Source organism: Heptranchias perlo, chromosome 12 (genome assembly GCF_035084215.1).
Source record: "Heptranchias perlo isolate sHepPer1 chromosome 12, sHepPer1.hap1, whole genome shotgun sequence".
Taxonomy (NCBI): Eukaryota; Metazoa; Chordata; class Chondrichthyes; order Hexanchiformes; family Hexanchidae; genus Heptranchias; species Heptranchias perlo.
In genome coordinates, this window is record NC_090336.1 from 11,285,148 (window position 1) to 11,295,147 (window position 10,000).

The following is a 10,000-nucleotide window of genomic DNA, read 5'->3' on the forward strand; positions in this document are numbered from 1 at the left end:
TGGCTCTCTCTCTCTGATTGCTGGCTCTCTCTCTCTGATTGCTGGCTCTCTCTCTCTCTCTGATTGCTGGCTCTCTCTCTCTGATTGCTGGCTCTCTCTCTCTCTGATTGCTGTCTCTCTCTCTCTCTCTGATTGCTGGCTCTCTCTCTCTCTCTGATTGCTGGCTCTCTCTCTCTCTCTGATTGCTGTCTCTCTCTCTCTCTCTGATTGCTGGCTCTCTCTCTCTCTGATTGCTGGCTCTCTCTCTCTCTCTGATTGCTGGCTCTCTCTCTCTCTCTGATTGCTGGCTCTCTCTCTCTCTCTGATTGCTGGCTCTCTCTCTCTCTGATTGCTGGCTCTCTCACTCTCTCTGATTGCTGGCTCTCTCACTCTCTCTCTCTGATTGCTGGCTCTCTCTCTCTCTCTCTCTCTGATTGTAGGCTCTCTGTCTCTCTCTCTCTCTCTCCCTGATTGCTATCTCTCTCTCTCTGATTGTTGTCTCTCTCTCTCTCTGATTGCTGTCTCTCTCTCTCTGTCCCTCTCTCTTTCTGATTGCTGGCTCTCTCTCTCTCTCTCTCAATGCTGGCTCTCCCTCTCTCTCTCTCTGATTGCTGGCTCTCTCTCTCTCTCTCTCTCTGATTGTAGGCTCTCTCTCTCTGATTGTTGTCTCTCTCTCTCTGATTGCTGGCTCTCTCTCTCTCTGATTGCTGGCTCTCTCTCTCTCTGATTGCTGGCTCTCTCTCTCTCTCTCTGATTGCTGGCTCTCTCTCTCTCTCTGATTGCTGGCTCTCTCTCTCTCTCTCTGATTGCTGGCTCTCTCTCTCTGATTGCTGGCTCTCTCTCTCTGATTGCTGGCTCTCTCTCCCTATCTGATTGCTGGCTCTCTCTCTCTCTCTGATTGCTGGCTCTCTCTCTCTCTCTGATCGCTGGCTCTCTCTCTCTGATTGCTGGCTCTCTCTCTCTCTGATTGCTGGCTCTCTCTCTCTCTGATTGCTGGTTCTCTCTCTCTCTGATTGCTGGCTCTCTCTCTCTGATTGCTGGCTCTCTCCCTCTGATTGCTGGCTCTCTCACTCTCTGATTGCTGGCTCGCTCTCTCTCTCTCTCTGATTGCTGGCTCTCTCTCTCTCTCTGATTGCTGGTTCTCTCCCTCTGATTGCTGGCTCTCTCTCTCTCTCTCTCTGATTGCTGGCTCTCTCTCTCTCTCTGATTGCTGGCTCTCTCTCTCTGATTGCTGGCTCTCTCCCTCTGATTGCTGGCTCTCTCTCTCTCTGATTGATGGCTCTCTCTCTCTCTGATTGATGGCTCTCTCTCTCTCTCTCTGATTGCTGGCTCTCTCTCTCTCTCTGATTACTGGCTCTCTCTCTCTCTGATTTCTGGCTCTCTCTCTCTCTCTGATTGCTGGCTCTCTCTCTCGCTCTCTGATTGCTGGCTCTCTCTCTTTCTCTCTCTCTCTCTCTCTCTCTCTCGGATTGCTGGTTCTCTCTCTCTCTCTCTCTGATTAATGTCTCTCTTTGTCTCTCCATTTGATTAGTATATCAAATTGCTGTCTATCTCTCTGCAGGTTGTCGCTCTCTGGCAGCTGTGTCTCTCTCTGATTGTTGTCTCTCTTTATCTTTCCATCTCACTGCTGCCTCTGATTGCTGTTTATCCCTCTTTGATTTCTGTTTATTCCTCTCTGATTTCTCTCTCCCCCTCGGATTGTTGTCTCTCCCCTTTGGATTGCTCTCTCTCTCTCTCTCGCTCTGACTCAGATTGCTCCCTCTCTCTCTCTCTCTATCTCTTGCTCCCCCTCGGATTGTTCTCTCTCTCTCTGATTGCTGTCTCTCTCTCTCTGTCCCTCTCTCTTTCTGATTGCTGGCTCTCTCTCTCTCTCTCATTGCTGGCTCTTTCTCTCTCTCTCTCAATGCTGGCTCTCCCTCTCTCTCTCTCTGATTGCTGGCTCTCTCTATCTCTCTCTCTCTGATTGTAGGCTCTCTGTCTCTCTCTCTCTCTCTCTCTCCCTGATTGCTATCTCTCTCTCTCTGATTGTTGTCTCTCTCTCTCTGATTGCTATCTCTCTCTCTCTCTCTCTGATTGCTGGCTCTCTCTCTCTCTCTGATTGCTGGCTCTCTCTCTCTGATTGCTGGCTCTCTCTCTCTCTGATTGCTGGCTCTCTCTCTCTCTCTCTCTCTGATTGCTGGCTCTCTCTCTCTCTCTGATTGATGGCTCTCTCTCTCTCTCTGATTGCTGGTGCTCTCTCTCTCTCTGATTGCAGGCTGTCTCTCTCTCTCTGATTGCTGGCTCTCTCTCTCTCTCTCTGATTGCAGGCTCTCTCTCTCTCTCTCTCTCGCTCTCTCATTGCTGGCTCTCTCTCTTTCTCTCTCTCGGATTGCTGGTTCTCTCTCTCTCTCTCTCTGATTACTGTCTCTCCATTTGATTAGTATATCAAATTGCTGTCTATCTCTCTGCAGGTTGTCGCTCTCTGGCAGCTGTGTCCCTCTCTGATTGTTGTCTCTCTTTATCTTTCCATCTCACTGCTGTCTCTGATTGCTGTTTATCCCTCTCTGATTTCTCTCTCCCCCTCGGATTGTTGTCTCTCCCCTTTGGATTGCTCTCTCTCTCTCGCTCTGACTCAGATTGCTCCCTCTCTCTCTCTCTCTCTCTATCTCTTGCTCCCCCTCGGATTGCTCTCTCTCTCCATCTCTCGCTCCCCCTCGGATTGCTCTCTCTCTCTCTGCTTGCTGTCTCTCTCTCTCTGTCCCTCTCTCTTTCTGATTGCTGGCTCTCTCTCTCTCTCTCTCTCATTGCTGGCTCTTTCTCTCTCTCTCTCTGATTGCTGGCTCTCTCTCTCTCAATGCTGGCTCTCCCTCTCTCTCTCTCTGATTGCTGGCTCTCTCTCTCTCTCTCTGATTGGAGGCTCTCATTCTCTCTCTCTCTCTCCCAGATTGCGATCTCTCTCTCTCCATCTCTCTCTGATTGTTGTCTCTCTCTCTCTCTGATTGCTGGCTCTCTTTCTCTCTCTGATTGCTGGCTCTCTCTCTCTGATTGCTGGCTCTCTCTCTCTGATTGCTGGCTCTCTCTCTCTGATTGCTGGCTCTCTCACTCTCTCTCTGATTGCTGGCTCTCTCTCTCTCTCTGATTGCTGGCTCTCTCTTTCTCTCTGATTGCTGGCTCTCTCTCTCTCTGATTGCTGGCTCTCTCTCTCTCTCTCTGATTGCTTGCTCTCTCTCTCTGATTGCTGGCTCTCTCTCTCTCTGATTGCTGGCTCTCTCTCTCTCTGATTGCTGGCTCTCTCTCTCTCTCTCTGTGATTGCTGGCTCTCTCTCTCTCAATGCTGGCTCTCCCTCTCTCTCTCTCTGATTGCTGGCTCTCTCTATCTCTCTCTCTCTGATTGTAGGCTCTCTGTCTCTCTCTCTCTCTCTCTCCCTGATTGCTATCTCTCTCTCTCTGATTGTTGTCTCTCTCTCTCTCTGATTGCTATCTCTCTCTCTCTCTCTCTGATTGCTGGCTCTCTCTCTCTCTCTGATTGCTGGCTCTCTCTCTCTCTCTGATTGCTGGCTCTCTCTCTCTGATTGCTGGCTCTCTCTCTCTCTCTCTGATTGCTGGCTCTCTCTCTCTCTCTCTCTCTCTGATTGCTGGCTCTCTCTCTCTCTCTGATTGATGGCTCTCTCTCTCTCTGATTGCTGGTGCTCTCTCTCTCTCTGATTGCAGGCTGTCTCTCTCTCTCTGATTGCTGGCTCTCTCTCTCTCTCTCTGATTGCAGGCTCTCTCTCTCTCTCTCGCTCTCTCATTGCTGGCTCTCTCTCTTTCTCTCTCTCGGATTGCTGGTTCTCTCTCTCTCTCTCTCTGATTACTGTCTCTCCATTTGATTAGTATATCAAATTGCTGTCTATCTCTCTGCAGGTTGTCGCTCTCTGGCAGCTGTGTCCCTCTCTGATTGTTGTCTCTCTTTATCTTTCCATCTCACTGCTGTCTCTGATTGCTGTTTATCCCTCTCTGATTTCTCTCTCCCCCTCGGATTGTTGTCTCTCCCCTTTGGATTGCTCTCTCTCTCTCGCTCTGACTCAGATTGCTCCCTCTCTCTCTCTCTCTCTCTATCTCTTGCTCCCCCTCGGATTGCTCTCTCTCTCCATCTCTCGCTCCCCCTCGGATTGCTCTCTCTCTCTCTGCTTGCTGTCTCTCTCTCTCTGTCCCTCTCTCTTTCTGATTGCTGGCTCTCTCTCTCTCTCTCTCTCTCTCATTGCTGGCTCTTTCTCTCTCTCTCTCTGATTGCTGGCTCTCTCTCTCTCAATGCTGGCTCTCCCTCTCTCTCTCTCTGATTGCTGGCTCTCTCTCTCTCTCTCTGATTGGAGGCTCTCATTCTCTCTCTCTCTCTCCCAGATTGCGATCTCTCTCTCTCCATCTCTCTCTGATTGTTGTCTCTCTCTCTCTCTGATTGCTGGCTCTCTTTCTCCCTCTGATTGCTGGCTCTCTCTCTCTGATTGCTGGCTCTCTCTCTCTGATTGCTGGCTCTCTCTCTCTGATTGCTGGCTGTCTCTCTCTCTCTCTGATTGCTGGCTCTCTCTCTCTCTCTCTCTGATTGCTGGCTCTCTCTCTCTCTGATTGCTGGCTCTCTCTCTCTCTGATTGCTGGCTCTCTCTCTCTCTGATTGCTGGCTCTCTCTCTCTCTCTCTCTGATTGCTGGCTCTCTCTCTCTCTCTCTCTGATTGCTGGCTCTCTCTCTCTCTCTCTCTGATTGCTGGCTCTCTCTCTCTCGCTCTCTCTATCTCTTGCTCCCCCTCGGATTGCTCTCTCTCTCTATCTCTCGCTCCCCCTCGGATTGCTCTCTCTCTCTCTGATTGCAGGCTCTCTCTCTCTGTCCCTCTCTCTTTCTGATTGCTGGCTCTCTCTCTCTCTCTCATTGCTGGCTCTTTCTCTCTCTCTCTCTGATTGCTGGCTCTCTCTCTCTCTGATTGCTGGCTCTCTCTCTCTCTGATTGCTGGCTCTCTCTCTCTGATTGCTGGCTCTCTCTCTCTCTCTGATTGCTGGCTCTCTCTCTCTCTCTGATTGCTGGCTCTCTCTCTCTCTGATTGCTGGCTCTCTCTCTCTCTATGATTGCTGGCTCTCTCTCTCTCTCTGATTGCTGGCTCTCTCTCTCTCTCTGATTGCTGGCTCTCTCTCTCTGATTGCTGGCTCTCTCTCTCTCTCTGATTGCTGGCTCTCTCTCTCTGATTGCTGGCTCTCTCTCTCTCTGATTGCTGTCTCTCTCTCTCTCTCTGATTGCTGGCTCTCTCTCTCTCTCTGATTGCTGGCTCTCTCTCTCTCTCTGATTGCTGTCTCTCTCTCTCTCTCTGATTGCTGGCTCTCTCTCTCTCTGATTGCTGGCTCTCTCTCTCTCTCTGATTGCTGGCTCTCTCTCTCTCTCTGATTGCTGGCTCTCTCTCTCTCTCTGATTGCTGGCTCTCTCTCTCTCTGATTGCTGGCTCTCTCACTCTCTCTGATTGCTGGCTCTCTCACTCTCTCTCTCTGATTGCTGGCTCTCTCTCTCTCTCTCTCTCTGATTGTAGGCTCTCTGTCTCTCTCTCTCTCTCTCCCTGATTGCTATCTCTCTCTCTCTGATTGTTGTCTCTCTCTCTCTCTGATTGCTGTCTCTCTCTCTCTGTCCCTCTCTCTTTCTGATTGCTGGCTCTCTCTCTCTCTCTCTCAATGCTGGCTCTCCCTCTCTCTCTCTCTGATTGCTGGCTCTCTCTCTCTCTCTCTCTCTGATTGTAGGCTCTCTCTCTCTGATTGTTGTCTCTCTCTCTCTGATTGCTGGCTCTCTCTCTCTCTGATTGCTGGCTCTCTCTCTCTCTGATTGCTGGCTCTCTCTCTCTCTCTCTGATTGCTGGCTCTCTCTCTCTCTCTGATTGCTGGCTCTCTCTCTCTCTCTCTGATTGCTGGCTCTCTCTCTCTGATTGCTGGCTCTCTCTCTCTGATTGCTGGCTCTCTCTCCCTATCTGATTGCTGGCTCTCTCTCTCTCTCTGATTGCTGGCTCTCTCTCTCTCTCTGATCGCTGGCTCTCTCTCTCTGATTGCTGGCTCTCTCTCTCTCTGATTGCTGGCTCTCTCTCTCTCTGATTGCTGGTTCTCTCTCTCTCTGATTGCTGGCTCTCTCTCTCTGATTGCTGGCTCTCTCCCTCTGATTGCTGGCTCTCTCACTCTCTGATTGCTGGCTCGCTCTCTCTCTCTCTCTGATTGCTGGCTCTCTCTCTCTCTCTGATTGCTGGTTCTCTCCCTCTGATTGCTGGCTCTCTCTCTCTCTCTCTCTGATTGCTGGCTCTCTCTCTCTCTCTGATTGCTGGCTCTCTCTCTCTGATTGCTGGCTCTCTCCCTCTGATTGCTGGCTCTCTCTCTCTCTGATTGATGGCTCTCTCTCTCTCTGATTGATGGCTCTCTCTCTCTCTCTCTGATTGCTGGCTCTCTCTCTCTCTCTGATTACTGGCTCTCTCTCTCTCTGATTTCTGGCTCTCTCTCTCTCTCTGATTGCTGGCTCTCTCTCTCGCTCTCTGATTGCTGGCTCTCTCTCTTTCTCTCTCTCTCTCTCTCTCTCTCTCGGATTGCTGGTTCTCTCTCTCTCTCTCTCTGATTAATGTCTCTCTTTGTCTCTCCATTTGATTAGTATATCAAATTGCTGTCTATCTCTCTGCAGGTTGTCGCTCTCTGGCAGCTGTGTCTCTCTCTGATTGTTGTCTCTCTTTATCTTTCCATCTCACTGCTGCCTCTGATTGCTGTTTATCCCTCTTTGATTTCTGTTTATTCCTCTCTGATTTCTCTCTCCCCCTCGGATTGTTGTCTCTCCCCTTTGGATTGCTCTCTCTCTCTCTCTCGCTCTGACTCAGATTGCTCCCTCTCTCTCTCTCTCTATCTCTTGCTCCCCCTCGGATTGTTCTCTCTCTCTCTGATTGCTGTCTCTCTCTCTCTGTCCCTCTCTCTTTCTGATTGCTGGCTCTCTCTCTCTCTCTCATTGCTGGCTCTTTCTCTCTCTCTCTCAATGCTGGCTCTCCCTCTCTCTCTCTCTGATTGCTGGCTCTCTCTATCTCTCTCTCTCTGATTGTAGGCTCTCTGTCTCTCTCTCTCTCTCTCTCTCCCTGATTGCTATCTCTCTCTCTCTGATTGTTGTCTCTCTCTCTCTGATTGCTATCTCTCTCTCTCTCTCTCTGATTGCTGGCTCTCTCTCTCTCTCTGATTGCTGGCTCTCTCTCTCTGATTGCTGGCTCTCTCTCTCTCTCTCTGATTGCTGGCTCTCTCTCTCTCTCTCTCTCTGATTGCTGGCTCTCTCTCTCTCTCTGATTGATGGCTCTCTCTCTCTCTCTGATTGCTGGTGCTCTCTCTCTCTCTGATTGCAGGCTGTCTCTCTCTCTCTGATTGCTGGCTCTCTCTCTCTCTCTCTGATTGCAGGCTCTCTCTCTCTCTCTCTCTCGCTCTCTCATTGCTGGCTCTCTCTCTTTCTCTCTCTCGGATTGCTGGTTCTCTCTCTCTCTCTCTCTGATTACTGTCTCTCCATTTGATTAGTATATCAAATTGCTGTCTATCTCTCTGCAGGTTGTCGCTCTCTGGCAGCTGTGTCCCTCTCTGATTGTTGTCTCTCTTTATCTTTCCATCTCACTGCTGTCTCTGATTGCTGTTTATCCCTCTCTGATTTCTCTCTCCCCCTCGGATTGTTGTCTCTCCCCTTTGGATTGCTCTCTCTCTCTCGCTCTGACTCAGATTGCTCCCTCTCTCTCTCTCTCTCTATCTCTTGCTCCCCCTCGGATTGCTCTCTCTCTCCATCTCTCGCTCCCCCTCGGATTGCTCTCTCTCTCTCTGCTTGCTGTCTCTCTCTCTCTGTCCCTCTCTCTTTCTGATTGCTGGCTCTCTCTCTCTCTCTCTCTCATTGCTGGCTCTTTCTCTCTCTCTCTCTGATTGCTGGCTCTCTCTCTCTCAATGCTGGCTCTCCCTCTCTCTCTCTCTGATTGCTGGCTCTCTCTCTCTCTCTCTGATTGGAGGCTCTCATTCTCTCTCTCTCTCTCCCAGATTGCGATCTCTCTCTCTCCATCTCTCTCTGATTGTTGTCTCTCTCTCTCTCTGATTGCTGGCTCTCTTTCTCTCTCTGATTGCTGGCTCTCTCTCTCTGATTGCTGGCTCTCTCTCTCTGATTGCTGGCTCTCTCTCTCTGATTGCTGGCTCTCTCACTCTCTCTCTGATTGCTGGCTCTCTCTCTCTCTCTGATTGCTGGCTCTCTCTTTCTCTCTGATTGCTGGCTCTCTCTCTCTCTGATTGCTGGCTCTCTCTCTCTCTCTCTGATTGCTTGCTCTCTCTCTCTGATTGCTGGCTCTCTCTCTCTCTGATTGCTGGCTCTCTCTCTCTCTGATTGCTGGCTCTCTCTCTCTCTCTCTGTGATTGCTGGCTCTCTCTCTCTCAATGCTGGCTCTCCCTCTCTCTCTCTCTGATTGCTGGCTCTCTCTATCTCTCTCTCTCTGATTGTAGGCTCTCTGTCTCTCTCTCTCTCTCTCTCCCTGATTGCTATCTCTCTCTCTCTGATTGTTGTCTCTCTCTCTCTCTGATTGCTATCTCTCTCTCTCTCTCTCTGATTGCTGGCTCTCTCTCTCTCTCTGATTGCTGGCTCTCTCTCTCTCTCTGATTGCTGGCTCTCTCTCTCTGATTGCTGGCTCTCTCTCTCTCTCTCTGATTGCTGGCTCTCTCTCTCTCTCTCTCTCTCTGATTGCTGGCTCTCTCTCTCTCTCTGATTGATGGCTCTCTCTCTCTCTGATTGCTGGTGCTCTCTCTCTCTCTGATTGCAGGCTGTCTCTCTCTCTCTGATTGCTGGCTCTCTCTCTCTCTCTCTGATTGCAGGCTCTCTCTCTCTCTCTCGCTCTCTCATTGCTGGCTCTCTCTCTTTTTCTCTCTCGGATTGCTGGTTCTCTCTCTCTCTCTCTCTGATTACTGTCTCTCCATTTGATTAGTATATCAAATTGCTGTCTATCTCTCTGCAGGTTGTCGCTCTCTGGCAGCTGTGTCCCTCTCTGATTGTTGTCTCTCTTTATCTTTCCATCTCACTGCTGTCTCTGATTGCTGTTTATCCCTCTCTGATTTCTCTCTCCCCCTCGGATTGTTGTCTCTCCCCTTTGGATTGCTCTCTCTCTCTCGCTCTGACTCAGATTGCTCCCTCTCTCTCTCTCTCTCTCTATCTCTTGCTCCCCCTCGGATTGCTCTCTCTCTCCATCTCTCGCTCCCCCTCGGATTGCTCTCTCTCTCTCTGCTTGCTGTCTCTCTCTCTCTGTCCCTCTCTCTTTCTGATTGCTGGCTCTCTCTCTCTCTCTCTCTCTCTCATTGCTGGCTCTTTCTCTCTCTCTCTCTGATTGCTGGCTCTCTCTCTCTCAATGCTGGCTCTCCCTCTCTCTCTCTCTGATTGCTGGCTCTCTCTCTCTCTCTCTGATTGGAGGCTCTCATTCTCTCTCTCTCTCTCCCAGATTGCGATCTCTCTCTCTCCATCTCTCTCTGATTGTTGTCTCTCTCTCTCTCTGATTGCTGGCTCTCTTTCTCCCTCTGATTGCTGGCTCTCTCTCTCTGATTGCTGGCTCTCTCTCTCTGATTGCTGGCTCTCTCTCTCTGATTGCTGGCTGTCTCTCTCTCTCTCTGATTGCTGGCTCTCTCTCTCTCTCTCTCTGATTGCTGGCTCTCTCTCTCTCTGATTGCTGGCTCTCTCTCTCTCTGATTGCTGGCTCTCTCTCTCTCTGATTGCTGGCTCTCTCTCTCTCTCTCTCTGATTGCTGGCTCTCTCTCTCTCTCTCTCTGATTGCTGGCTCTCTCTCTCTCTCTCTCTGATTGCTGGCTCTCTCTCTCTCGCTCTCTCTATCTCTTGCTCCCCCTCGGATTGCTCTCTCTCTCTATCTCTCGCTCCCCCTCGGATTGCTCTCTCTCTCTCTGATTGCAGGCTCTCTCTCTCTGTCCCTCTCTCTTTCTGATTGCTGGCTCTCTCTCTCTCTCTCTCATTGCTGGCTCTTTCTCTCTCTCTCTCTGATTGCTGGCTCTCTCTCTCTCTGAT

At 50.5% G+C, this 10,000-nt stretch overlaps 1 protein-coding gene across 1 annotated transcript; it reads right to left on the reverse strand.

Moving 5' to 3' along the window:
* Positions 1 to 2,856: 2,856 nt before the first annotated feature.
* Positions 2,857 to 6,948, reverse strand: LOC137328133 (uncharacterized; the record flags this gene model as incomplete). Its single annotated transcript, XM_067994313.1, has 3 exons — positions 2,857 to 2,901; positions 4,716 to 4,808; positions 6,883 to 6,948. Coding segments are annotated over 3 exons (204 nt in total), but the record flags the coding sequence as incomplete, so codon positions are not given.
* Positions 6,949 to 10,000: the final 3,052 nt, after the last annotated feature.